Source organism: Eleginops maclovinus, chromosome 18, assembly GCF_036324505.1.
Source record: "Eleginops maclovinus isolate JMC-PN-2008 ecotype Puerto Natales chromosome 18, JC_Emac_rtc_rv5, whole genome shotgun sequence".
NCBI lineage: Eukaryota > Metazoa > Chordata > Actinopteri > Perciformes > Eleginopidae > Eleginops > Eleginops maclovinus.
The window spans coordinates 1,400,927-1,425,926 of NC_086366.1; the positions used below are offsets into that span (position 1 = coordinate 1,400,927).

The following is a 25,000-nucleotide window of genomic DNA, read 5'->3' on the forward strand; positions in this document are numbered from 1 at the left end:
ACAAAATACTAAAAGGGGAGGAGCCAAATGTGAGGCTCTGTGGCGCAATGGACAGCGCATTGGACTTCTAGTTAATCCTTCGAGAAGTGATTCAAAGGTTGTGGGTTCGAGTCCCACCAGAGTCGAGCTTTAGATACCATTTAGAACATCACTCGTTCAAAGTTTGTGAGTTCAAGTCCCAAATAAGTGGATCTCCAAACTCACTTAATGAATGACTTCTAAACACTATAATCCAAAGGTTGTGGGTTCCCCGTACAGCTGCCCTTTTCCTTCCTAATACCAAAAACGGTGTCCGATATAGAAGTACGTTTAAGAAGTTCAGTATAGTACAAAATACTAAAAGGGGAGGAGCCAAATGTGAGGCTCTGTGGCGCAATGGACAGCGCATTGGACTTCTAGTTAATCCTTCGAGAAGTGATTCAAAGGTTGTGGGTTCGAGTCCCACCAGAGTCGAGCTTTAGATACCATTTAGAACATCACTCGTTCAAAGTTTGTGAGTTCAAGTCCCAAATAAGTGGATCTCCAAACTCACTTAATGAATGACTTCTAAACACTATAATCCAAAGGTTGTGGGTTCCCCGTACAGCTGCCCTTTTCCTTCCTAATACCAAAAACGGTGTCCGATATAGAAGTACGTTTAAGAAGTTCAGTATAGTACAAAATACTAAAAGGGGAGGAGCCAAATGTGAGGCTCTGTGGCGCAATGGACAGCGCATTGGACTTCTAGTTAATCCTTCGAGAAGTGATTCAAAGGTTGTGGGTTCGAGTCCCACCAGAGTCGAGCTTTAGATACCATTTAGAACATCACTCGTTCAAAGTTTGTGAGTTCAAGTCCCAAATAAGTGGATCTCCAAACTCACTTAATGAATGACTTCTAAACACTATAATCCAAAGGTTGTGGGTTCCCCGTACAGCTGCCCTTTTCCTTCCTAATACCAAAAACGGTGTCCGATATAGAAGTACGTTTAAGAAGTTCAGTATAGTACAAAATACTAAAAGGGGAGGAGCCAAATGTGAGGCTCTGTGGCGCAATGGACAGCGCATTGGACTTCTAGTTAATCCTTCGAGAAGTGATTCAAAGGTTGTGGGTTCGAGTCCCACCAGAGTCGAGCTTTAGATACCATTTAGAACATCACTCGTTCAAAGTTTGTGAGTTCAAGTCCCAAATAAGTCAATCTTTGGTGGATCTCCAAACTCACTTAATGAATGACTTCTAAACAGTATAATCCAAAGGTTGTGGGTTCCCCGTACAGCTGCCCTTTTCCTTCCTAATACCAAAAACGGTGTCCGATATAGAAGTACGTTTAAGAAGTTCAGTATAGTACAAAATACTAAAAGGGGAGGAGCCAAATGTGAGGCTCTGTGGCGCAATGGACAGCGCATTGGACTTCTAGTTAATCTCGAAGAAGTGATTCAAAGGTTGTGGGTTCGAGTCCCACCAGAGTCGAGCTTTAGATACCATTTAGAACATCACTCGTTCAAAGTTTGTGAGTTCAAGTCCCAAATAAGTGGATCTCCAAACTCACTTAATGAATGACTTCTAAACACTATAATCCAAAGGTTGTGGGTTCCCCGTACAGCTGCCCTTTTCCTTCCTAATACCAAAAACGGTGTCCGATATAGAAGTACGTTTAAGAAGTTCAGTATAGTACAAAATACTAAAAGGGGAGGAGCCAAATGTGAGGCTCTGTGGCGCAATGGACAGCGCATTGGACTTCTAGTTAATCCTTCGAGAAGTGATTCAAAGGTTGTGGGTTCGAGTCCCACCAGAGTCGAGCTTTAGATACCATTTAGAACATCACTCGTTCAAAGTTTGTGAGTTCAAGTCCCAAATAAGTGGATCTCCAAACTCACTTAATGAATGACTTCTAAACACTATAATCCAAAGGTTGTGGGTTCCCCGTACAGCTGCCCTTTTCCTTCCTAATACCAAAAACGGTGTCCGATATAGAAGTACGTTTAAGAAGTTCAGTATAGTACAAAATACTAAAAGGGGAGGAGCCAAATGTGAGGCTCTGTGGCGCAATGGACAGCGCATTGGACTTCTAGTTAATCCTTCGAGAAGTGATTCAAAGGTTGTGGGTTCGAGTCCCACCAGAGTCGAGCTTTAGATACCATTTAGAACATCACTCGTTCAAAGTTTGTGAGTTCAAGTCCCAAATAAGTGGATCTCCAAACTCACTTAATGAATGACTTCTAAACACTATAATCCAAAGGTTGTGGGTTCCCCGTACAGCTGCCCTTTTCCTTCCTAATACCAAAAACGGTGTCCGATATAGAAGTACGTTTAAGAAGTTCAGTATAGTACAAAATACTAAAAGGGGAGGAGCCAAATGTGAGGCTCTGTGGCGCAATGGACAGCGCATTGGACTTCTAGTTAATCTCTGAAGAAGTGATTCAAAGGTTGTGGGTTCGAGTCCCACCAGAGTCGAGCTTTAGATACCATTTAGAACATCACTCGTTCAAAGTTTGTGAGTTCAAGTCCCAAATAAGTCTTGGATCTCCAAACTCACTTAATGAATGACTTCTAAACACTATAATCCAAAGGTTGTGGGTTCCCCGTACAGCTGCCCTTTTCCTTCCTTAATACCAAAAACGGTGTCCGATATAGAAGTACGTTTAAGAAGTTCAGTATAGTACAAAATACTAAAAGGGGAGGAGCCAAATGTGAGGCTCTGTGGCGCAATGGACAGCGCATTGGACTTCTAGTTAATCTCTGAAGAAGTGATTCAAAGGTTGTGGGTTCGAGTCCCACCAGAGTCGAGCTTTAGATACCATTTAGAACATCACTCGTTCAAAGTTTGTGAGTTCAAGTCCCAAATAAGTGGATCTCCAAACTCACTTAATGAATGACTTCTAAACACTATAATCCAAAGGTTGTGGGTTCCCCGTACAGCTGCCCTTTTCCTTCCTAATACCAAAAACGGTGTCCGATATAGAAGTACGTTTAAGAAGTTCAGTATAGTACAAAATACTAAAAGGGGAGGAGCCAAATGTGAGGCTCTGTGGCGCAATGGACAGCGCATTGGACTTCTAGTTAATCCTTCGAGAAGTGATTCAAAGGTTGTGGGTTCGAGTCCCACCAGAGTCGAGCTTTAGATACCATTTAGAACATCACTCGTTCAAAGTTTGTGAGTTCAAGTCCCAAATAAGTGGATCTCCAAACTCACTTAATGAATGACTTCTAAACACTATAATCCAAAGGGTGTGGGTTCCCCGTACAGCTGCCCTTTTCCTTCCTAATACCAAAAACGGTGTCCGATATAGAAGTACGTTTAAGAAGTTCAGTATAGTACAAAATACTAAAAGGGGAGGAGCCAAATGTGAGGCTCTGTGGCGCAATGGACAGCGCATTGGACTTCTAGTTAATCCTTCGAGAAGTGATTCAAAGGTTGTGGGTTCGAGTCCCACCAGAGTCGAGCTTTAGATACCATTTAGATCATCACTCGTTCAAAGTTTGTGAGTTCAAGTCCCAAATAAGTCATCTTTGGTGGATCTCCAAACTCACTTATGAATGACTTCTAAACACTATAATCCAAAGGTTGTGGGATTCCCCGTACAGCTGCCCTTTTCCTTCCTAATACCAAAAACGGTGTCCGATATAGAAGTACGTTTAAGAAGTTCAGTATAGTACAAAATACTAAAAGGGGAGGAGCCAAATGTGAGGCTCTGTGGCGCAATGGACAGCGCATTGGACTTCTAGTTAATCCTTCGAGAAGTGATTCAAAGGTTGTGGGTTCGAGTCCCACCAGAGTCGAGCTTTAGATACCATTTAGAACATCAGCTAGTTCAAAGTTTGTGAGTTCAAGTCCCAAATAAGTGGATCTCCAAACTCACTTAATGAATGACTTCTAAACAGTATAATCCAAAGGTTGTGGTTCCCCGTACAGCTGCCCTTTTCTAGGTAGGGCTAAATACCAAAAACGGTGTCCGATATAGAAGTACGTTTAAGAAGTTCAGTATAGTACAAAATACTAAAAGAGGAGGAGCCAAATGTGAGGCTCTGTGGCGCAATGGACAGCACATTGGACTTCTAGTTAATCTCGAAGAAGTGATTCAAAGGTTGTGGGTTCGAGTCCCACCAGAGTCGAGCTTTAGATACCATTTAGAACATCACTCGTTCAAAGTTTGTGAGTTCAAGTCCCAAATAAGTGGATCTCCAAACTCACTTAATGAATGACTTTAAACACTATAATCCAAAGGTTGTGGGTTCCCCGTACAGCTGCCCTTTTCCTTCCTAATACCAAAAACGGTGTCCGATATAGAAGTACGTTTAAGAAGTTCAGTATAGTACAAAATACTAAAAGGGGAGGAGCCAAATGTGAGGCTCTGTGGCGCAATGGACAGCGCATTGGACTTCTAGTTAATCCTTCGAGAAGTGATTCAAAGGTTGTGGGTTCGAGTCCCACCAGAGTCGAGCTTTAGATACCATTTAGAACATCACTCGTTCAAAGTTTGTGAGTTCAAGTCCCAAATAAGTCAATCTTTGGTGGATCTCCAAACTCACTTAATGAATGACTTCTAAACAGTATAATCCAAAGGTTGTGGGTTCCCGTACAGCTGCCCTTTTCCTTCCTTAATACCAAAAACGGTGTCCGATATAGAAGTACGTTTAAGAAGTTCAGTATAGTACCAAATACTAAAAGGGGAGGAGCCAAATGTGAGGCTCTGTGGCGCAATGGACAGCGCATTGGACTTCTAGTTAATCCTTCGAGAAGTGATTCAAAGGTTGTGGGTTCGAGTCCCACCAGAGTCGAGCTTTAGATACCATTTAGAACATCACTCGTTCAAAGTTTGTGAGTTCAAGTCCCAAATAAGTGGATCTCCAAACTCACTTAATGAATGACTTCTAAACACTATAATCCAAAGGTTGTGGGTTCCCCGTACAGCTGCCCTTTTCCTTCCTAATACCAAAAACGGTGTCCGATATAGAAGTACGTTTAAGAAGTTCAGTATAGTACAAAATACTAAAAGAGGGAGGAGCCAAATGTGAGGCTCTGTGGCGCAATGGACAGCGCATTGGACTTCTAGTTAATCTCTGAAGAAGTGATTCAAAGGTTGTGGGTTCGAGTCCCACCAGAGTCGAGCTTTAGATACCATTTAGAACATCACTCGTTCAAAGTTTGTGAGTTCAAGTCCCAAATAAGGGATCTCCAAACTCACTTAATGAATGACTTTAAACACTATAATCCAAAGGTTGTGGGTTCCCCGTACAGCTGCCCTTTTCCTTCCTAATACCAAAAACGGTGTCCGATATAGAAGTACGTTTAAGAAGTTCAGTATAGTACAAAATACTAAAAGGGGAGGAGCCAAATGTGAGGCTCTGTGGCGCAATGGACAGCGCATTGGACTTCTAGTTAATCTTCGAGAAGTGATTCAAAGGTTGTGGGTTCGAGTCCCACCAGAGTCGAGCTTTAGATACCATTTAGAACATCACTCGTTCAAAGTTTGTGAGTTCAAGTCCCAAATAAGTGGATCTCCAAACTCACTTAATGAATGACTTCTAAACAGTATAATCCAAAGGTTGTGGTTCCCCGTACAGCTGCCCTTTTCCTTCCTAATACCAAAAACGGTGTCCGATATAGAAGTACGTTTAAGAAGTTCAGTATAGTACAAAATACTAAAAGAGGAGGAGCCAAATGTGAGGCTCTGTGGCGCAATGGACAGCGCATTGGACTTCTAGTTAATCTCTGAAGAAGTGATTCAAAGGTTGTGGGTTCGAGTCCCACCAGAGTCGAGCTTTAGATACCATTTAGAACATCACTCGTTCAAAGTTTGTGAGTTCAAGTCCCAAATAAGTGGATCTCCAAACTCACTTAATGAATGACTTCTAAACATATAATCCAAAGGTTGTGGGTTCCCGTACAGCTGCCCTTTTCTTCCTAAATACCAAAACGGTGTCCGATATAGAAGTACGTTTAAGAAGTTCAGTATAGTACAAAATACTAAAAGGGGAGAGCCAAATGTGAGGCTCTGTGGCGCAATGGACAGCGCATTGGACTTCTAGTTAATCTCTGAAGAAGTGATTCAAAGGTTGTGGGTTCGAGTCCCACCAGAGTCGAGCTTTAGATACCATTTAGAACATCACTCGTTCAAAGTTTGTGAGTTCAAGTCCCAAATAAGTGGATCTCCAAACTCACTTAATGAATGACTTTAAACACTATAATCCAAAGGTTGTGGGTTCCCCGTACAGCTGCCCTTTTCCTTCCTAATACCAAAAACGGTGTCCGATATAGAAGTACGTTTAAGAAGTTCAGTATAGTACAAAATACTAAAAGGGGAGGAGCCAAATGTGAGGCTCTGTGGCGCAATGGACAGCGCATTGGACTTCTAGTTAATCCTTCGAGAAGTGATTCAAAGGTTGTGGGTTCGAGTCCCACCAGAGTCGAGCTTTAGATACCATTTAGAACATCACTCGTTCAAAGTTTGTGAGTTCAAGTCCCAAATAAGTGATCTCCAAACTCACTTAATGAATGACTTCTAAACAGTATAATCCAAAGGTTGTGGGTTCCCCGTACAGCTGCCCTTTCCTTCCTTAATACCAAAAAACGGTGTCCGATATAGAAGTACGTTTAAGAAGTTCAGTATAGTACAAAATACTAAAAGGGAGGAGCCAAATGTGAGGCTCTGTGGCGCAATGGACAGGGCATTGGACTTCTAGTTAATCCTTCGAGAAGTGATTCAAAGGTTGTGGGTTCGAGTCCCACCAGAGTCGAGCTTTAGATACCATTTAGAACATCACTCGTTCAAAGTTTGTGAGTTCAAGTCCCAAATAAGTGGATCTCCAAACTCACTTAATGAATGACTTCTAAACACTATAATCCAAAGGTTGTGGGTTCCCCGTACTGCTGCCCTTTTCCTTCCTAATACCAAAAACGGTGTCCGATATAGAAGTACGTTTAAGAAGTTCAGTATAGTACAAAATACTAAAAGAGGAGGAGCCAAAGTGAGGCTCTGTGGCGCAATGGACAGCGCATTGGACTTCTAGTTAATCTCTGAAGAAGTGATTCAAAGGTTGTGGGGTTCGAGTCCCACCAGAGTCGAGCTTTAGATACCATTTAGAACATCACTCGTTCAAAGTTTGTGAGTTCAAGTCCCAAATAAGTGGATCTCCAAACTCACTTAATGAATGACTTCTAAACAGTATAATCCAAAGGTTGTGGGTTCCCCGTACAGCTGCCCTTTTCCTTCCTAATACCAAAAACGGTGTCCGATATAGAAGTACGTTTAAGAAGTTCAGTATAGTACAAAATACTAAAAGAGGAGGAGCCAAATGTGAGGCTCTGTGGCGCAATGGACAGCGCATTGGACTTCTAGTTAATCTCTGAAGAAGGATTCAAAGGTTGTGGGTTCGAGTCCCACCAGAGTCGAGCTTTAGATACCATTTAGAACATCACTCGTTCAAAGTTGTGAGTTCAAGTCCCAGATAAGTGGATCTCCAAACTCACTTATGAATGACTTTAAACACTATAATCCAAAGGTTGTGGGTTCCCCGTACAGCTGCCCTTTCCTTCCTAATACCAAAAACGGTGTCCGATATAGAAGTACGTTTAAGAAGTTCAGTATAGTACCAAATACTAAAGGGGAGGAGCCAAATGTGAGGCTCTGTGGCGCAATGGACAGCGCATTGGGACTTCTAGTTAATCCTTCGAGAAGTGATTCAAAGTTGTGGGTTCGAGTCCCACCAGAGTCGAGCTTAGATACCATTTAGAACATCACTCGTTCAATAGTTTGTGAGTTCAAGTCCCAAATAAGTCAATCTTTGGTGGATCTCCAAACTCACTTAATGAATGACTTCTAACACTATAATCCAAAGGTTGTGGGTTCCCCGTACAGCTGCCCTTTTCCTCCTTAATACCAAAAACGGTGTCCGATATAGAAGTACGTTTAAGAAGTTCAGTATAGTACCAAATACTAAAAGGAAGGAGCCAAATGTGAGGCTCTGTGGCGCAATGGACAGCGCATTGGACTTCTAGTTAATCTCTGAAGAAGTGATTCAAAGGTTGTGGGTTCGAGTCCACCAGAGTCGAGCTTTAGATACCATTTAGAACATCACTTCGTTCAAAGTTTTGTGAGTTCAAGTCCCAAATAAGTGGATCTCAAACTCACTTAATGAATGACTTCTAAACACTATAATCCAAAGGTTGTGGGGTTCCCCCCTACGGGCTCCCCTTTTTCCCTTTCCCAAAACCCCAAAAACGGTGCCCCGAAAAAGAAAATTTTTAAAAAGCCCCAAAGTATAGTCCCAAATACTAAAAGAGGGGGACCCAAAAAGTGAGGCTCTGTGGCGCCGGGAAACAGCGCATTGGACATCTATTAAAAACCTCGAAAAAGGGGTTTTAAAAAAGGGTTTTTGGGGGTTTTCGAGTCCCCCCCAAAAGGCCCGAGCTTTAGTTTCCTTTTAGAACATCATTTCGTTCTTTTTTGGGTGATTTTAAAGGGCCCCAAAAATAAGTGGACCCCCAAACTCCCCAAAAATGAATAAAACTTTAAACACAATAACCCAAAAGGTTTTGTGGGTTCCCCGAAAAAGCTCCCCTTTTTTCCTTTCCCCAAAATACCAAAAACGGGGGTCCGATAAAGAAGTCCCGTTTAAAAAGTTCAGAAATAGTAAAAAAATACAAAAGAGGAGGACCCAAAAAGGGGAGCTCGGGGGCCCCAATAACAGAGCATTGGACTTCTAGGTAATCTCTGAAGAAGTGATTCAAAGGTTGTGGGTTCGAGTCCCACCAGAGTCCGAGCTTTAGATACCATTTAGAACATCACTCGTTCAAAGTTTGTGAGTTCAAGTCCCAAATAAGTGGATCTCCAAACTCACTTATGAATGACTTCTAAACACTATAATCCAAAGGTTGTGGGTTCCCCGTACAGCTGCCCTTTCCTTCCTAATACCAAAAACGTGTCCGATATAGAAGTACGTTTAAGAAGTTCAGTATAGTACAAAATACTAAAGGGGAGGAGCCAAATGTGAGGCTCTGTGGCGCAATGGACAGCGCATTGGACTTCTAGTTAATCCTTCGAGAAGTGATTCAAAGGTTGTGGGTTCGAGTCCCACCAGAGTCGAGCTTTAGATACCATTTAGAACATCACTCGTTCAAAGTTTGTGAGTTCAAGTCCCAAATAAGTGGATCTCCAAACTCACTTAATGAATGACTTCTAAACACTATAATCCAAAGGTTGTGGGTTCCCCGTACAGCTGCCCTTTCCTTCCTAATACCAAAAACGGTGTCCGATATAGAAGTACGTTTAAGAAGTTCAGTATAGTAACAAAATACTAAAAGGGGAGGAGTCAAATGTGAGGCTCTGTGGCGCAATGGACAGCGCATTGGACTTCTAGTTAATCTCTGAAGAAGTGATTCAAAGGTTGTGGGTTCGAGTCCCACCAGAGTCGAGCTTTAGATACCATTTAGAACATCACTCGTTCAAAGTTTGTGAGTTCAAGTCCCAAATAAGTCAATCTTTGGTGGATCTCCAAACTCACTTAATGAATGACTTCTAAACACTATAATCCAAAGGTTGTGGGTTCCCCGTACAGCTGCCCTTTTCCTTCCTTAATACCAAAAACGGTGTCCGATATAGAAGTACGTTTAAGAAGTTCAGTATAGTACAAAATACTAAAAGGGGAGGAGCCAAATGTGAGGCTCTGTGGCGCAATGGACAGCGCATTGGACTTCTAGTTAATCCTTCGAGAAGTGATTCAAAGGTTGTGGGTTCGAGTCCCACCAGAGTCGAGCTTTAGATACCATTTAGAACATCCTAGTTCAAAGTTTGTGAGTTCAAGTCCCAAATAAGTGGATCTCCAAACTCACTTAATGAATGACTTCTAAACAGTATAATCCAAAGGTTTGGGGTTCCCCGTACAGCTGCCCTTTCTAGGTAGGGCTAAATACCAAAACGGTGTCCGATATAGAAGTACGTTTAAGAAGTTCAGTATAGTACCAAATACTAAAAGGGGAGGAGCCAAATGTGAGGCTCTGTGGCGCAATGGACAGCGCATTGGACTTCTAGTTAATCTCTGAAGAAGGGATTCAAAGGTTGTGGGTTCGAGTCCCACCAGAGTCGAGCTTTAGATACCATTTAGAACATCGCTAGTTCAAAGTTTGTGAGTTCAAGTCCCAAATAAGTCAGTCCTTTTGTGGATCTCCAAACTCACTTAATGAATGACTTCTAAACACTATAATCCAAAGGTTGTGGGTTCCCCGTACAGCTGCCCTTTTCTTCCTTAATACCAAAAACGGTGTCCGATATAGAAGTACGTTTAAGAAGTTCAGTATAGTACCAAATACTAAATGTGGAGGAGCCAAATGTGAGGCTCTGTGGCGCAATGGACAGCGCATTGGACTTCTAGTTAATCCTTCGAGAAGTGATTCAAAGGTTGTGGGTTCGAGTCCCACCAGAGTCGAGCTTTAGATACCATTTAGAACATCGCTAGTTCAACGTTTGTGAGTTCAAGTCCCAAATAAGTCAATCTTTGGTGGATCTCCAAACTCACTTAATGAATGACTTCTAAACACTATAATCCAAAGGTTGTGGGTTCCCCGTACAGCTGCCCTTTTCCTTCCTTAATACCAAAAACGGTGTCCGATATAGAAGTACGTTTAAGAAGTTCAGTATAGTACCAAATACTAAAAGAGGAGGAGCCAAATGTGAGGCTCTGTGGCGCAATGGACAGCGCATTGGACTTCTAGTTAATCCTTCGAGAAGTGATTCAAAGGTTGTGGGTTCGAGTCCCACCAGAGTCGAGCTTTAGATACCATTTAGAACATCACTCGTTCAAAGTTTGTGAGTTCAAGTCCCAAATAAGTGGATCTCCAAACTCACTTAATGAATGACTTCTAAACAGTATAATCCAAAGGTTGTGGGTTCCCCGTACAGCTGCCCTTTTCCTTCCTTAATACCAAAAACGGTGTCCGATATAGAAGTACGTTTAAGAAGTTCAGTATAGTTCAAAATACTAAAAGGGGAGGAGCCACATGTGAGGCTCTGTGGCGCAATGGACAGCGCATTGGACTTCTAGTTAATCTCTGAAGAAATGATTCAAAGGTTGTGGGTTCGAGTCCCACCAGAGTCGTGCTTTAGGTGCTGCTGTGAAACTTTGAGTGTTACGGTTTGGTGTAATCCCTTCCCGCTAAACTATGTCACAAAGTTAAACTTCAGATACTGTGATGGCTGTTAAAAAGTTGAAGGATAACATTTGTGATTAAAACTTCCTGCTAGGATAAAGAATGGACTTTAAGAGAAGTAAGTCAAACGGTGTGTGTTCGAGTTCCACCAGAGCTCTTAGGGTTCAAGGAAACATCCTAACAAATGCTAGAAAGATCGTTTCATTACGGAAATCCCTTCGTGCCTTTACTAATTAATAATCGATTTGGTTATTGGTGGCTCTGTGGCGCAATGCACAGCGCATTGGACTTCTAGTTAAACCTCTGAGAAGTGATTCAAAGGTTGCGGGTTCGAGTCCCACCAGACTCGAGCTTTATACACACCATGTAACTTGTAATAGTTTAGTTTAGATAATGAAAACTTTTGTCCTTAAACTCAAGAGAAGTGGTTTTGAGGTTATAGGCTTGAGTCCCTCAAAAGCCAATTCCTTAGAATCATTCAATGGAATTTCTAAGATCTAAGATTGCGTGAAGAATGAGTGTTTAGAAGGGAAAACGGATCATTGAGGTTTCAGTAATATCTAAAGGTTGTTGGTTCAACGTTCACTAAGGTAACACTTAAGACCTTGTCAGCAACATTAACACAAAGGTTTAAGCATTAGACAGTTAGTACATTTCTGAGGAAGTGTTTTAGAGTTTGTGGGTTCAAATCCCAGCAGAGACAAGCTTTGCAATCAGGCAGATTGAAGTTGAGTAATTCAAAGGTTATAGGTTTTAGTGCCACCACAGCTGGATTGTTGAGAAGGGAATCTGCCAATTAAGGTTTCAGTGATAAGTTGATTAAATATTTTGGTCTGGATGTGAAAGTTGTTGGTTTAAGAGTCAAGCTTCAGATGCAGTTTAAATAATTTTTCACTAAAATAAGGAATTCAAATTAGAGTTAAGTGATCTGAAGGTTATAGGTTCGAGTCTCACCAGATTGAAATTCTGCAATCCCCTTCAGCAGCCCAAACTTGGTGCCATTACAGATTGGGTTTATCCCTCTGTGCTAAAATAATGAAGTCATTCAAACAATTTAGGTTCAGGTCCCACCATACTTGATTGGGGATCATATGAACTTTCAAAGTAGAATTACATCATCTCACCCTTCAAGAAAGGAACAACTGATTATTCCGTTCTTAGTAATATGCACAGGTTGTTGTTTCCACTGAAGTACGTGAATGTGTTTGATATGTTTGAGGTTTGTATCACGAGACTGAGCGGCTTGAAAAAAAACACAAGGAGCCATTGATTCAGTGGCAAACAGAAATGAAACGCACCCCAGATATCTCAAGTATTTGGAAGCAGTTTTAATATCGAGGCCATGCAGGATAATTATGGGATGTGGAAGGATCGTTTCCTCAGCGACCGTTGTTTGTAATAATTAGTCTGACGATTTAGCATCATTTGAGGTTGGACAGAGGCTCTACTGTGTGTGTGTGTGTGTGTGTGTGTGTGTGTGTGTGTGTGTGTGTGTGTGTGTGTGTGTGTGTGTGTGTGTGTGTGTGTGTGTGTGTGTGTGTGGCGACAGATGTATAATGCAGTGTTTCCAAGCCCAAACTTGGGGCTCTGTGACGCAATGGACAGCGCGTTGGACTTCTAGTCAACCACAGTCGAAGTGATTCAAAGGTTGCGGGTTTGAGTCCCACCAGAGACAAATATTATAAATCATTTGAGACTCATCAAACATCTTCATTGACAGGATCTGTAGAAACAATCCTCTGAATTGTTCAGAGCATTGTTTAAACCAGGTGCTTGCGGTTGTCGTCACGTTCAGGTGTGTGTGTGTGTGTGTGTGTGTGTGTGTGTTTGAAACTTCCTGCTGTCTCTCTGTGCATTCCCACTGTGAATCATTGCTCGCTCTGTCTCGTTTTATCATTCCAGTCTTCCCATAAAAAACTCTCTGTCATTTGGTTTCTTTCCACTAATTTGAGGCGCGCACACATAAATATGTACCGGGAATTTCCAAACACACACACACACACACACACACACACACACACACACACACACACACACACACACACACACACACACACACACACACACTTAGCCTGATGCGTGAGTCTTGTCTGTGGAGCAGCTGACGACAGATTTAAAGAGTCTCACATTGATGGTTCGACCGTCCACCGAGAGGACTCTGCTTCCCACAATACAACACAGGACAATAGCTCAGGGCGACGGGCTGCGGTTTTATTTAGCCTCTGATGACGTGCATAACGGTGCATTCGAGTATTATCACAATTGTCTTTTGTTTGAGGTAATATTTCTTATTTTTAGCCATGATGTTAGCTGCTTTAGGGATGTCTGTCATTGTCAACGTTTTAAAGGGTCCAGAACTTTAGTTCACGCCAGAAATCCTTCAGAACTAAATCCTTTCCCTCTCAGTCTCTTCTTTATTTCTGTCTCTGATACAACTCCTGCTTGTTGTTCATACTTCCCGTCCCAGCATTAAAGCGTTGCCCTGTTATCAGACATTTCACATTTGAACCAATAGTTTGGAGTCTCAATTTTCAACATGCAAGTCTAGGGACTGTCATTAAGTTTGTATTTAATTACGTTTGTATACAACAATAACTTCAATAATCAATTAACCAATTAAAAGATAATAATTGACAAATTGTGATTTTTTCAGGAAGAAAGTCAGAACTGCTGTTTCTAAGCCTCCCAAATGTGGAGATTAGCAACTTTGCTGTGTTTATTATTTAAGTAAATATCTTTGTGTGGATTGAAAAGAAACAGGATTTTTTATGACATCTGGGAGTCTGGGATGGACACTTTTCAGTATTTTCTAACATCTCAAAGACCAAACACCTAATCAATGAATCCACAGAATAATTGGCAGATTAACCAATCAGAAAATACTGTTTATCCATCCTGCCCAACTGTTTCAGCGGTATGTTTACATTGGAAAGAATGACAAGACGAAGGCTAATGAAATGAGTCAGAAAGCTGGCTGAATACGGACCATTGTTCAGGCGGTCGATGGACACCATTGTCCTGCAAAGCAATGAACAAAGAGAATGTAAATGCTGCTCCCAGCTGCAGCAGAGGTGATGAAACGGCTCCAGAAAGATCTCAGAAAACAAAAACAAATCGAGGCTCCTTCAGGATAACCTGTTGGTATGCATTTACAGTAATGTCCTGTAAATATAGAAAGTAAAATATGTTGATGTCTTGCATTCCCTCTGAAAAAGACAAGAACATACTGTAGGTCCTATTGTTGTGACTCATGTGATATTGATGCTTGTTTATATCATTTTAATAAAAAAAGAGCTTTTTTTGCAGCAGCATAAAACAAAACAAGGCACACAATTAGAAATAAAAAGAGTAAAAGTAAACAATTCTAAAAGTAAATCTCAAAATAGAAATAGGCCAGCATTAGGGAGTAAAGAAATATACAGTTGATCGTGAATTTAAGTAAAACACTTGAAGGGCCAGTGTTCAGGTAACACAATATAAAACAGGGCATTATTTTCATTAGGTGCACTAGGAATGGAATATGAAGTTAAATATGTAAAATGTACAATGAGAATGTTTTAGTCCGGCTAACAAAAGACAAACTATGGAGCTGAGACTTCTCTGACACTTTTCCTACGGTTTCTCTTCCTGTTGAGTTTCCCCCCTGGTCTCATTGTCCTCACTTTCTCAGTGTCATTTCACTGAGGTCCAGTAAAAGACACTATTGCCCTGTTCTCCCCCCTCAAACAGAACAGAACTGGATAACGGTAAACTACTGGAAACCAACAGGAGAGGGCTGTCCAGATTTAGCAGCTCACAAACGGAGGCCAGAGTTCAGAGTCTCTGTGTCTCAGACTTCATGTTTCCCTCAGGAGAAACTTTCACAAGACTATTTCAACTTCATTCTTCTGTTACATGCAGCCTGTACGGGGAAGTCCAAATCCTCATACGCTGTGCCAAACAATAGAAACAGATTACTCAATCCACAGTTCTCATGTGATCCCAGCAGACTCCAGAGGGACTAGAACCCACAACCTTTGAATTACTTTCATAGTGCTTTGCTATGTATCGCACCACGGTCCCTGTAATAAAAATGTAGACATGTCAGGGAAGAGCTGCATGTGGGGGGACTCGAACCCGAGTCCAATACCCTGTCCATTGGATCACAGAGATTCATGTTACAGTTAAAGCTGCTGCGGCATCAAACAATCATTTCCCCAGAAACTGATTATTAAAGTTCAACTGGTTAATTCAGCCAGATCTGTAAGTGCTGAGGATCATTAGGGACAACAGGTTCTCCGACATACCACTAGGTACTCGACCTCAATGCTGCAGGTGTATGGCCAAATGAGGAATCAAACATTTACATGCGTCATATTTTGGCACAAAATCCTTTTCACTTTGGTCAACATTGCAAGAAGAGCTCTTAGGTGCACTTCTAGTTGGACTTACATCCAACAATAAGGAGTTTTTTACGGCAGAGTGGCTAAAGCTCGACTCTGGTGGGACTCGAACCCACAACCTTTGAATCACTTCTTCAGCGGTTAACTAGAAGTCCAATGCGCTGTCCATTGCGCCACAGAGCCTCACATTTGGCTCCTCCCCTTTTAGTATTTTGTACTATACTGAACTTCTTAAACGTACTTCTATATCGGACACCGTTTTTGGTATTAAGCCCTACCTAGAAAAGGGCAGCTGTACGGGGAACCCACAACCTTTGGATTATAGTGTTTAGAAGTCATTCATTAACTGAGTTTGGAGATCCACTTATTTGGGACTTGAACTCACAAACTTTGAACTAGCGATGTTCTAAATGGTATCTAAAGCTCGACTCTGGTGGGACTCGAACCCACAACCTTTGAATCACTTCTTCAGAGATTAACTAGAAGTCCAATGCGCTGTCCATTGCGCCACAGAGCCTCATGTAGAGCCCCTCCCTCTGTCACTCTCTACCCTTTTTGTTTTAGTGTTGTTGTACTACACTGAACTTCTTACTTCTATAGACCAGACGAATCATAGCGTGTGGTCAGCGCTGACCAACCGCCAGTCACAATAACATCACTGTGTGTGTGTGTGTGTGTGTGTGTGTGTGTGTGTGTGTGTGTGTGTGTGTGTGTGTGTGTGTGTGTGTGTTTGTGGGTGTGTGTGAGAGAGAGAGAGAGAGAGAGAGAGAGAGAGAGAGACAGACGCCATGAGCACAATAGAAACAGCAGGACAACAAAGTGAAGCTATTGTGTGTTGATGTGTGTGTGTGTGTGTGAAAGAGGAAGAGAAATGCAGTGTTTCATGTGTATACAAAGACACACACACACACACACACGCTCATACAGTAAGACCACACACAATGTACTGGCCTACATGTGTGTGAGGATGTGAACATGTCACACACATACACCAATAATCTGTCACGGGGTCGACACAGGGGGAGGGCTCCCATCAACCAAATCATATTTAATAAAGATCTCAACGAACGAAAGTGGGTTTACTTTTAAAATGCTGTTTGTATTAAGAGAGTAATCAACAACCAACGTAATACAATGACGTGAGACTTTGTGTGTGTGTGTGTGTGTGTGTGTGTGACCTTAACCCTCTCTACAGTTTATGTGAACACCAGGAAATGTCATGTACTGCTAAGACTCTTGGCTACATCCATAATTTTCGTCCGACCTCATCCTTAAAAATAGTTATCCCCGCATTTGAGTTACTCTTTGATCCTTTGCCTTTAAAAACCCATTACTCCAACAGACACATGCCGTACATACTTCTTAAACACTTCACAAACATCATGTCCTTTGTGCTGCATTTACAGAGAATCCACGTCGACATATAAAGGTGTCAAATGCTGTCTGCTGTCAACACTGAGCTTCTATACAGATTATGGTAGCATAGGGGAATCCATTCTCACTCTGATCCTACAGATTTAAGGGGCTTATATCATTGCTCATTGTTGAAACTGGTGGCCAAGTTACGGTACAACCTTTGAATCTCTGCTGTAGAGTTTTACTAGGAGTCAGCTTAAAGGTGTTTTTAGTTACTATATCTAAAGGTCGACTCTGGTGGGACTCGAACTCACAACCTTTGAATCACTTCTCGAAGGATTAACTAGAAGTCCAATGCGCTGTCCATTGCGCCACAGAGCCTCACATTTGGCTCCTCCCCTTTTAGTATTTTGTGCTATACTGAACTTCTTAAACGTACTTCTATATCGGACACCGTTTTTGGTATTCAGCCCTACCTAGAAAAGGGCAGCTGTACGGGGAACCCACAACCTTTGGATTATAGTGTTTAGAAGTCATTCATTAAGTGAGTTTGGAGATCCACTTATTTGGGACTTGAACTCACAAATTTTGAACTAGCGATGTTCTAAATGGTATCTAAAGCTCGACTCTGGTGGGACTCGAACCCACAACCTTTGAATCACTTCATGAGAGATTAACTAGAAGTCCAATGCGCTGTCCATTGCGCCACAGAGCCACATGTGGGGTGTCACACCTAAGGACTACTGTCTGTGCTTACGAGTATAGCTATAGGTTGCGTTTTGTCTTTATTCCTGTAGTTTACAGACACTTTTCTGGGAGCACCTATGTGCACGTTTGGCTGATGTCTGCCTTTTCCCAATTGACCAAACCGTATGTTTTCATGAACAGAGAAACTGGAGCTCAGAAAATAGCAAACTGTAGAGCGTTCTATTCCTTAGTATTCAAAGCACATCAAATTCCACCTCTCTAAATTAAAGTAGAGACTTAAACAAAAGCAGCAACACAAACACAGAACCCTAATGGAAGAAATAAACCTCTTATGTCTCACTGCAAACTCACTCAACACCACACAAACACAGTTACACTTTCTCACGCACACACACACACACACACACACACACACACACACACACATATATATAGGATAGATGTCCGTTATATAAAGTGGAATATTAGATTGTTTGAGCTCGATGTAAACAGCCGGGGAGGCGACGCTGAGGGCGAAAAAACCCAGGAGGCCTCTGCCGTCAGTGAGCTCATATAAACATGAACCCCAATACAGGCAGAGAGGAATGTAAACACACACACACACACACACACACACACACACACACATGGCATGTCCCAGTTCTGATATTGTCGGACTCTTTGGGCCTGCAGACCTACAGTACAGGGTCATTAAGGCACAACTATGACTAATAATTGCAGATTTGGTCTCTAATTAACGTCATGAATCTCAATTTGGTCTGTTTAGTTTTTTCTCTGCATGGGTTTTAGCTCAAACACAGAATGGATCATATCATGACAGAGCGTGAGCATACCTGTTAAGCTCCCATTAACGTCCAGTCTTCATTAATTAGCATTCAATTGGGCGGCGTGTCGAGTTCTTCTGGGGGGTTTCGACTCGGACACAATTTCATAGTTTGACCTGCAGTAATTAAGAGTTCTTTCATGCAAATAATTGTAGATGCTAAATGTTAAAACCCTACCTATATTCCTCCGGCCTTAGAGCAAGTTTTAAACGCTTTGCATCAACAAAATAATACCTATTTTTAAGTGTGCTCGGGCTATATGATGACACCAACTACCCAAGCCCTGATCTCTGTGACTGGGAATTGAACACAATGGGCCCTAATTTGGGGGTGGGGGTGGGGGGAGACTATAGGTTTAACTTCAGAACTGCAGCTTGAAGTCAAACATTGGTTTGTGGATTACAGGTCTGAACCCTTCAGCATTTTACTGCAGACATCTAGTCTTTTTTGATATTGCCATGTTGTGATTTGGAAGAAGGTCCCGCACTGAACAGCTGCCCCAAAATTGCAGTTCCCTGACCGGGAATCGAACCCGGGCCGCGGCGGTGAGAGCGCCGAATCCTAACCACTAGACCACCAGGGACTGTGTGGACCCTGACAGGAGACGGAGAAGCCTATCAAACTGTAGACTGAAAAACTAATGCTAGTGTGTTGTTCTGTGGTGCATTGGATAGGGTAAGGATTTAGGGTTAGGGTGTGACTGAATGAGTTGGTCTGGACTTTACTACCATGTTGAAAAAGTTAAAGGGTTTGGCTCTTTCATCAAGCTCAATCTTTTCCTGTTCCTCTCCTGTTTTCACGTTGGATCGATGTCATACGATCTGAAAGAGGAACTTTGAAGTTATTGAGTTTGCTAGTGAAGAACCTCCTTCCACTTTGTTCCGGACATTAAGACTTTCGACTCTGCACTTCTGAAAGAGTTTGGACTTTAGGAATAAGCACAGTTGAGGAGTTTCTTCAGTTTCATCTGGTTTTCTGGCACTCACCTTGTTTTTTGTTGAAATAGACAGAAGGTATCAGGTTCTACAGAGTTACCGAGTCCTCAAAACACTAGTTCCCTGACCGGGAATCGAACCCGGGCCGCGGCGGTGAGAGCGCCGAATCCTAACCACTAGACCACCAGGGACTGTGTGGACTTGATAGGAGATGGAGATTCGTATCAAACTGTAGACTGAAAAACTAATGCTAGTGTGTTGATGTTTGGTGCATTGGGCGTAAAGGTATTAAAAGACTGACGGTAGAGGGTGCAGAATCTGTAGGTCGGGGTAGTGTTATTGCAGACCCATGTGTGTACGCTGTTACGGTACCAAGGATGTTGTGGTAACTTAAATAGTCCTTTAGATCCAGAGGAAACACTTTGCTTCGAAAGATCTCAGTAAAGTCTGTGTTTGTAGATACAGTGAGACATCTCTTCAATTAAATCCTTGTTTCTAGTTCTATATGTTCCGGAAAAACAATCCCCTGAAAGCTTGAGAGGCTGGGAGAGCAGGGATCAAGTTGTCAGCCACAGCTAATGAACCGACTCTCCTCCCTGTCAACAGGCCCCTAAAGACCACCTCATTGGGGGAGTGTGGGGGGGGGGGGGGGGGTTGTTATGGGTCAACTGTGCTGACAGAAGCAGTGATCTCTGACCTTTAACGCTGTTTTTACAACAGCCCTCTAGAAACACTCAAATTGACTCATGGAAGAAAAACTGTCGGGTCAAAAGGCCGAGTCGGTGGAGAAAGCGAGAGCTCTGTTCGACTCAACGTGCCTCACGTCTGTCTACGAGTCTTTGGGGTTGCCTTGGTGATGAGATAGGGCTTGAATAACATACACACGCACGCACGCACGTACGCACACACACACACACACACACACACACACACACACACACACACCTTGCTGTTGTGATGTAAGTGAGAACGTTGGACCACTGCCACCCTCAATTACTTGGCTGTGTGTGTGTGTGTGTGTGTGTGTGTGTGTGTGTGTGTGTGTGTGTGTGTGTGTGTGTGTGTGTGTGTGTGTGTGTGTGTGTGTGTGTGTGTGTGTCTCTAGCCTCAGTGTAGCCTCAGAGTTGGTTAACCGCAGCGGTAGACCTGATCCGTCCTGCATGTTCTCTCAGGGTCACTGCGTCAGATCGACTTTCTGTCTCTGATCTTGTAAACTTTGATTGATTGAAGTCGATTGTTTTTACTCTTTTATTCCGGCTCACTCTGACCTTTCCAAAGATATATCTTACACACTCTGCTTTCCTTGGTCTACCCTCACTCTGTACTTCATGTACTTCTAGCATTATGACCCCAAAAAAGGAACCAAACAGCTCCAGATTGTCTGCAGTGTGATTTGATAACTCTCTGTCTAAGTGAAAGCGTTCAGCAGCTTTCAGTGTTTCTGCTTTGAGACGGTTCAGTTGGTGCTGTGTTGTACGTATAACCCACGTAACCTCTGTCACATTATAAATATCGCCTATTTTGGGATCCAAATTGTGGGTAGACCACGTTGAAAGTAAACTCACGTCAGTGTGGACTGTGGGTTTGAGTTCTTGACGTTGGCACAGTTCTCTTGTTTTGTCGGTGACCTTCTTGGTCTGAGCTGGCCTTACTGCCCTTTTTGGACAGGTTTTAGATCCTCTGCCATATCAACCATGTCTCTGTTTATGTGAGTGCGAGGAAGAGGCAGCGTGTTTAGTCGACCAATCAGCAGCCAGATAAAGTGTGAAGGTGGTGTGTAAGTGTTTGACCGTCATCAAATCCCCGTTGTCTGGTTTTGCAGTCTTTTCTTTCCTTGTTCCTCTTCTGTTTTCACGTTGGATCGACTGCTTGTCCTCTAAAACTGCAACTCTTTCTCAAAAAAGTGAGAAAGGTAGTTAGGACCCTTTCCACCTTCCTCTTTGCTCCAGATACTTTTCAGTGTTACCTGAACCACAATCACAGAGCTGGATTCAGCCTTTACAACCAAGTTCAAGAAGTGGAGGAGTTGGGCCCTTCAAGTTCAATCTGCGCTTGTTCCTCATCACATTTGACGATGTTGTACGATCTGAAACAGGAACCATTAGTTAGTTAGTTTGTTAGTGAAGACCCTCCTTCCACTTTGTTCTTGACTTCAAGACTCTCGAGACATGACTTATAAGAGTTTGGACTCTAGGATGAGGTGAAGTTTCTTCAGATTCCTCTTGTTTTTCTTTTGGTCTCGAGTGTTTGCTCAAATTATGCGACACCTATCAGGTTCTACCGACGTCTCAAAATGTGAGTTCCCTGACCGGGAATCGAACCCGGGCCGCGGCGGTGAGAGCGCCGAATCCTAACCACTAGACCACCAGGGACTGTGGTAGGCCTGGACAGGAATTGAGTCTTGTTTCCAGGTTAGGTTCCCATCCATAAGAGAAATTTTGCAGGTGTCTCCTAACAATGATTTCAACTTGTAACCTGCAGACTCAGCTCTGCATCTGGCTCACATTACTGACCCCCCCCTCGACCCCCTAAACCTCCTCACCCTCAGCCCCGACCCCTCCCCCGTCTGACCCACATCTCTGAGAAACCAACGTTTACGTACGCTGCACTAATTGGGTCAATCTGTGTTACTGTATCAATGACTTTGAGGGAGGCCTTTGTCCTTCACTGGACACACACACACACACACACACACACACACACACACACACACACACACACAGCGGGCCACATTCTTGTCCTCCGGCCAAACATTACATATGTCCTCCCAAGAAAAGAGAATTCTTTCATACGGACCTCCTCTTCTTCTCTGCTGTGTGTGTGTGTGTGTGTGTGTGTGTGTGTGTGTGTGTGTGTGTGTGTGTGTGTGTGAAGTCTCTTTTATGTGGCAGAAGAAGAGAAACCACAGAGGTGGGAAGTGGAGACAAAGCCGCAGTGTAACCAGGACTGTATTTCTCCGCAGGTTTCTACTTCCTGTGATATTTCCGCACCATGCCTGAGGGGTCACGGCGTGGCAGCCAGAGATCGCCTAGCAACACAGGTAAGGGGGAGCGGCTTCTTTGGGTTATTTGACTTCCTCTACTACCTCCAGTCATAACTCTTTTCACCTGTGTTTTAAGCCAACATTGTGAACCTTTTTGGGGCATTTTCTGCCTTGGAACCTTCACCAATATTTCTGTTGATTGACAGAAAGTTGCACTAGCTCAGCAGACCAATCAGAAGGAGGTCCTAAGCACATTCACACATGTGACCAATGAAAACCCCCCATTGATTATCCAGGGAACTTTGTTTTAACTTTGGTATTGATCCTCTTTGTTCACCTTCAGTATTTGCAGTCTTTTATCCAACGCGACTAACTGTATATGAAGTGCAATCAACCAAGAGACAACTTCTAGTCCTGTGTGAGGAAGGGGAAACAGGTGGGTTTGTGCAGACTCTCAGCTGTCCTAGTACCCATGAGGAGTTAGTTCCATCCTTTACCGACCAAGCATCATTGACGAGAGGTACCTGAGTCCCTCTCACATGTACCTTTGTCTAGGCTTGATTTTGAAATGCGCCGAAGATGAGTTCCCAGACCGGGAATCGAACCCCGGCCGCGCGGGGACCGGGAATGGTAGAGCTTCACTCTCTGAACTTCTACCATTCATTCTCTATGGTAGTCTTTAACACTACGGGTGCAATATATTTCCGCCCACAAGCGGTAATTTGGGGGCGCTTTTTCCCCCTTTTGATAGAAGAAAGAAAACCTTGTTTCCAGTGACAGAGAAGGAGAGACCGAGCAGCTGCAGCCCAAAGATTACAATCTACTTTCTGAACAATTTACGGAATATTATCCCGGAGCTGTCCGACAAAAAGGCAATTCATAAAAAGTAAGTGAGGCTAATTTATTTCTGTAAAAATGCAACGTTTCCCATGTGTAAACCCTTTATATAAAGCAGGTTTAAGTGTTGTTGTCTGCTGTAACTCGGCTTGTTGTTAGCTAAGGTACAGTAGATTTGCCTGTTAGCTTACTTTACTACCCTAACATGTCTTTACAGTGTATGAACAGCTAACAGCAGTATTTGTATTACTTCTGAACATGTCAAACATCTGTAAGCTGTGTCATTTTACACATCTTATTCAGTCTGTGTTGGCTGTAGTATTTAAGTTCACCCATTTGTTATTGATGCACTTTGCTACAGTACCACCTAAATGGTTCTTATTACTGTACATTTCAAATAGTTGATTACTACAGTATTGTGTCTATTTATAGCCAGAGGGGGGTTTAATGCTTTCAGATAGATGACATCATTATTATATTTGGGTTTCTATGTTACACATTTGTTTTACGCTGAATCTTTCATTTAATTTCATGGTTATGGAGAATCTCTTTTGAAAGTCTCTTAAACAAAGACTGATTGATGGCGCTCTCTATATGCAGACTATCTGAAGCATGAATACATTTTGATTTAACAGTTTGTATTTCTGTTGTAAAGCGTCTGCTCTTCTGCTCACGACTGATGGCACTAACATGTCAGTGTCTTCCTTGTCTGCATGCTTTTTCAGAATCTGACTGCAGTGAAATTCTGCAGAGGCTCAGAATACCTGTTCTATTTGTGCTGTGTGTGATCATGCCACACCTTTGATTGACAGATGGTGTGCTTGCTATATATTGATTGATCTGTGTTTCCTAACACTTACAAACATTATACTTTTCTCTTTGAATCGAGAGCACTGTAATGCAACAGGGGGTCCTCAGCTTGTTCTGTTTGTTACAACAGGTAAAGACAGTTTGTGAAGTATGGACACACTTCATGTGGATTGTTTTTACAGGACGAAGCCAAACTGTACAGCGCTTTGTTTCCGTTTCTCTCATTGTAAATGATCTATGTGTTTTACAGGTCTGCCTTTTCCTGCGCCTCCTGTCCCTTTAGAAGCACCACCCCAGCCTGCAGCCTCTGTCCCAGGCTATAGTCAGGACGCTGCCCAGTGGAACTGCTCCCACCAGCAGAACACCTGGATGAAGCCTGAGCTGGCCACATACAATGCACCTTAGGAACATGCTGTCCGTGTGGCGTTATCCACCTCAGCCGCAGCTCTGAGACTCGAATTCTGAGCTGCCTCACCAAAGTACGTTCAGCTTCCCCAGAGCCCACAATCCTAGAGTAGGAGAGGAACAATTACACCCTGCCCTGTCTTCATTGTCGTTCCATCTCTCAGGGTGAGATAATCCTTTATCTTCAGCTGGTACATTCAGCCGTATCAAGCAGCTAGAGGACAGAAATAATACAGATGATGGCAGAAGTAGAAACATGAACAATAGGGGGTAAATAAAACTGAAATATGAATTGAAGGTAACATAGAAACTATACAAGAGCATATGGAGACAGGAATGCCAGGTAAAGGGACGGTGTTGAGATTCATCTGAAACAATAAAAACATTGTGCTAAATTAAAATATGCTGCTGGATCAGAGACACATTTTAAGTCTAAATATAAAACAGTACTTGGTATGGTACCGTGCAGAACACATGATGCAGGTAACGGCAGCTGAGCTGTGCTTTACATTAACAGTGTAAAGATGTTTATGAATACACTTTGTATTTAAAGTCATCTGTATTGTTTATTCATTGTTCATTTCTATGAAGTTGAATGTGTGTGTCTTCACTCTACGTGTCTCAGCTGTTTCTTTAT

General features: G+C 42.6%; 1 protein-coding gene and 38 non-coding genes across 40 annotated transcripts in view; 32 read left to right on the forward strand and 7 right to left on the reverse strand.

The window, feature by feature from the left end:
* LOC134879916 (pleckstrin homology domain-containing family G member 2-like) overlaps positions 1-25,000 on the forward strand; it is an 87,583-nt gene that overhangs the window by 5,143 nt on the left and 57,440 nt on the right. For both annotated transcript variants that reach the window (XM_063906488.1, XM_063906489.1), the window contains exon 2: positions 22,291-22,368. In XM_063906488.1, the coding sequence (XP_063762558.1) occupies positions 22,320-22,368 (49 nt within the window). In that variant the 5' untranslated portion in view covers positions 22,291-22,319. The remainder of the gene's footprint in view (positions 1-22,290; positions 22,369-25,000) is intronic.
* On the forward strand, positions 34-125 carry trnar-ucu (transfer RNA arginine (anticodon UCU)). Its single transcript is given in 2 exon segments — positions 34-70; positions 90-125. It is a non-coding gene; the product is annotated as a tRNA-Arg (tRNA).
* Positions 362-453, forward strand: trnar-ucu (transfer RNA arginine (anticodon UCU)). Its single transcript is given in 2 exon segments — positions 362-398; positions 418-453. It is a non-coding gene; the product is annotated as a tRNA-Arg (tRNA).
* trnar-ucu (transfer RNA arginine (anticodon UCU)) lies at positions 690-781 on the forward strand. Its single transcript is given in 2 exon segments — positions 690-726; positions 746-781. It is a non-coding gene; the product is annotated as a tRNA-Arg (tRNA).
* trnar-ucu (transfer RNA arginine (anticodon UCU)) lies at positions 1,018-1,109 on the forward strand. Its single transcript is given in 2 exon segments — positions 1,018-1,054; positions 1,074-1,109. It is a non-coding gene; the product is annotated as a tRNA-Arg (tRNA).
* trnar-ucu (transfer RNA arginine (anticodon UCU)) lies at positions 1,357-1,447 on the forward strand. The gene is given in 2 exon segments: positions 1,357-1,393; positions 1,412-1,447. It is a non-coding gene; the product is annotated as a tRNA-Arg (tRNA).
* trnar-ucu (transfer RNA arginine (anticodon UCU)) lies at positions 1,684-1,775 on the forward strand. The gene is given in 2 exon segments: positions 1,684-1,720; positions 1,740-1,775. It is a non-coding gene; the product is annotated as a tRNA-Arg (tRNA).
* On the forward strand, positions 2,012-2,103 carry trnar-ucu (transfer RNA arginine (anticodon UCU)). Its single transcript is given in 2 exon segments — positions 2,012-2,048; positions 2,068-2,103. It is a non-coding gene; the product is annotated as a tRNA-Arg (tRNA).
* On the forward strand, positions 2,340-2,431 carry trnar-ucu (transfer RNA arginine (anticodon UCU)). The gene is given in 2 exon segments: positions 2,340-2,376; positions 2,396-2,431. It is a non-coding gene; the product is annotated as a tRNA-Arg (tRNA).
* trnar-ucu (transfer RNA arginine (anticodon UCU)) lies at positions 2,672-2,763 on the forward strand. Its single transcript is given in 2 exon segments — positions 2,672-2,708; positions 2,728-2,763. It is a non-coding gene; the product is annotated as a tRNA-Arg (tRNA).
* Positions 3,000-3,091, forward strand: trnar-ucu (transfer RNA arginine (anticodon UCU)). The gene is given in 2 exon segments: positions 3,000-3,036; positions 3,056-3,091. It is a non-coding gene; the product is annotated as a tRNA-Arg (tRNA).
* Positions 3,328-3,419, forward strand: trnar-ucu (transfer RNA arginine (anticodon UCU)). Its single transcript is given in 2 exon segments — positions 3,328-3,364; positions 3,384-3,419. It is a non-coding gene; the product is annotated as a tRNA-Arg (tRNA).
* On the forward strand, positions 3,666-3,757 carry trnar-ucu (transfer RNA arginine (anticodon UCU)). The gene is given in 2 exon segments: positions 3,666-3,702; positions 3,722-3,757. It is a non-coding gene; the product is annotated as a tRNA-Arg (tRNA).
* On the forward strand, positions 4,000-4,090 carry trnar-ucu (transfer RNA arginine (anticodon UCU)). The gene is given in 2 exon segments: positions 4,000-4,036; positions 4,055-4,090. It is a non-coding gene; the product is annotated as a tRNA-Arg (tRNA).
* trnar-ucu (transfer RNA arginine (anticodon UCU)) lies at positions 4,326-4,417 on the forward strand. The gene is given in 2 exon segments: positions 4,326-4,362; positions 4,382-4,417. It is a non-coding gene; the product is annotated as a tRNA-Arg (tRNA).
* Positions 4,665-4,756, forward strand: trnar-ucu (transfer RNA arginine (anticodon UCU)). The gene is given in 2 exon segments: positions 4,665-4,701; positions 4,721-4,756. It is a non-coding gene; the product is annotated as a tRNA-Arg (tRNA).
* Positions 4,994-5,085, forward strand: trnar-ucu (transfer RNA arginine (anticodon UCU)). The gene is given in 2 exon segments: positions 4,994-5,030; positions 5,050-5,085. It is a non-coding gene; the product is annotated as a tRNA-Arg (tRNA).
* Positions 5,320-5,410, forward strand: trnar-ucu (transfer RNA arginine (anticodon UCU)). The gene is given in 2 exon segments: positions 5,320-5,356; positions 5,375-5,410. It is a non-coding gene; the product is annotated as a tRNA-Arg (tRNA).
* Positions 5,646-5,737, forward strand: trnar-ucu (transfer RNA arginine (anticodon UCU)). The gene is given in 2 exon segments: positions 5,646-5,682; positions 5,702-5,737. It is a non-coding gene; the product is annotated as a tRNA-Arg (tRNA).
* trnar-ucu (transfer RNA arginine (anticodon UCU)) lies at positions 5,970-6,061 on the forward strand. Its single transcript is given in 2 exon segments — positions 5,970-6,006; positions 6,026-6,061. It is a non-coding gene; the product is annotated as a tRNA-Arg (tRNA).
* trnar-ucu (transfer RNA arginine (anticodon UCU)) lies at positions 6,297-6,388 on the forward strand. Its single transcript is given in 2 exon segments — positions 6,297-6,333; positions 6,353-6,388. It is a non-coding gene; the product is annotated as a tRNA-Arg (tRNA).
* On the forward strand, positions 6,624-6,715 carry trnar-ucu (transfer RNA arginine (anticodon UCU)). Its single transcript is given in 2 exon segments — positions 6,624-6,660; positions 6,680-6,715. It is a non-coding gene; the product is annotated as a tRNA-Arg (tRNA).
* trnar-ucu (transfer RNA arginine (anticodon UCU)) lies at positions 6,951-7,043 on the forward strand. Its single transcript is given in 2 exon segments — positions 6,951-6,987; positions 7,007-7,043. It is a non-coding gene; the product is annotated as a tRNA-Arg (tRNA).
* Positions 7,280-7,370, forward strand: trnar-ucu (transfer RNA arginine (anticodon UCU)). The gene is given in 2 exon segments: positions 7,280-7,316; positions 7,335-7,370. It is a non-coding gene; the product is annotated as a tRNA-Arg (tRNA).
* Positions 7,602-7,693, forward strand: trnar-ucu (transfer RNA arginine (anticodon UCU)). The gene is given in 2 exon segments: positions 7,602-7,639; positions 7,659-7,693. It is a non-coding gene; the product is annotated as a tRNA-Arg (tRNA).
* Positions 8,972-9,063, forward strand: trnar-ucu (transfer RNA arginine (anticodon UCU)). Its single transcript is given in 2 exon segments — positions 8,972-9,008; positions 9,028-9,063. It is a non-coding gene; the product is annotated as a tRNA-Arg (tRNA).
* Positions 9,300-9,391, forward strand: trnar-ucu (transfer RNA arginine (anticodon UCU)). Its single transcript is given in 2 exon segments — positions 9,300-9,336; positions 9,356-9,391. It is a non-coding gene; the product is annotated as a tRNA-Arg (tRNA).
* On the forward strand, positions 9,640-9,731 carry trnar-ucu (transfer RNA arginine (anticodon UCU)). Its single transcript is given in 2 exon segments — positions 9,640-9,676; positions 9,696-9,731. It is a non-coding gene; the product is annotated as a tRNA-Arg (tRNA).
* On the forward strand, positions 9,971-10,062 carry trnar-ucu (transfer RNA arginine (anticodon UCU)). The gene is given in 2 exon segments: positions 9,971-10,007; positions 10,027-10,062. It is a non-coding gene; the product is annotated as a tRNA-Arg (tRNA).
* On the forward strand, positions 10,311-10,402 carry trnar-ucu (transfer RNA arginine (anticodon UCU)). Its single transcript is given in 2 exon segments — positions 10,311-10,347; positions 10,367-10,402. It is a non-coding gene; the product is annotated as a tRNA-Arg (tRNA).
* Positions 10,651-10,742, forward strand: trnar-ucu (transfer RNA arginine (anticodon UCU)). Its single transcript is given in 2 exon segments — positions 10,651-10,687; positions 10,707-10,742. It is a non-coding gene; the product is annotated as a tRNA-Arg (tRNA).
* Positions 10,980-11,071, forward strand: trnar-ucu (transfer RNA arginine (anticodon UCU)). The gene is given in 2 exon segments: positions 10,980-11,016; positions 11,036-11,071. It is a non-coding gene; the product is annotated as a tRNA-Arg (tRNA).
* Positions 15,597-15,688, reverse strand: trnar-ucu (transfer RNA arginine (anticodon UCU)). Its single transcript is given in 2 exon segments — positions 15,597-15,632; positions 15,652-15,688. It is a non-coding gene; the product is annotated as a tRNA-Arg (tRNA).
* trnar-ucu (transfer RNA arginine (anticodon UCU)) lies at positions 15,931-16,022 on the reverse strand. Its single transcript is given in 2 exon segments — positions 15,931-15,966; positions 15,986-16,022. It is a non-coding gene; the product is annotated as a tRNA-Arg (tRNA).
* On the reverse strand, positions 17,151-17,242 carry trnar-ucu (transfer RNA arginine (anticodon UCU)). The gene is given in 2 exon segments: positions 17,151-17,186; positions 17,206-17,242. It is a non-coding gene; the product is annotated as a tRNA-Arg (tRNA).
* Positions 17,485-17,576, reverse strand: trnar-ucu (transfer RNA arginine (anticodon UCU)). The gene is given in 2 exon segments: positions 17,485-17,520; positions 17,540-17,576. It is a non-coding gene; the product is annotated as a tRNA-Arg (tRNA).
* trnae-cuc (transfer RNA glutamic acid (anticodon CUC)) lies at positions 18,905-18,976 on the reverse strand. Its single transcript has one exon. It is a non-coding gene; the product is annotated as a tRNA-Glu (tRNA).
* On the reverse strand, positions 19,448-19,519 carry trnae-cuc (transfer RNA glutamic acid (anticodon CUC)). The gene has a single exon. It is a non-coding gene; the product is annotated as a tRNA-Glu (tRNA).
* On the reverse strand, positions 21,629-21,700 carry trnae-cuc (transfer RNA glutamic acid (anticodon CUC)). Its single transcript has one exon. It is a non-coding gene; the product is annotated as a tRNA-Glu (tRNA).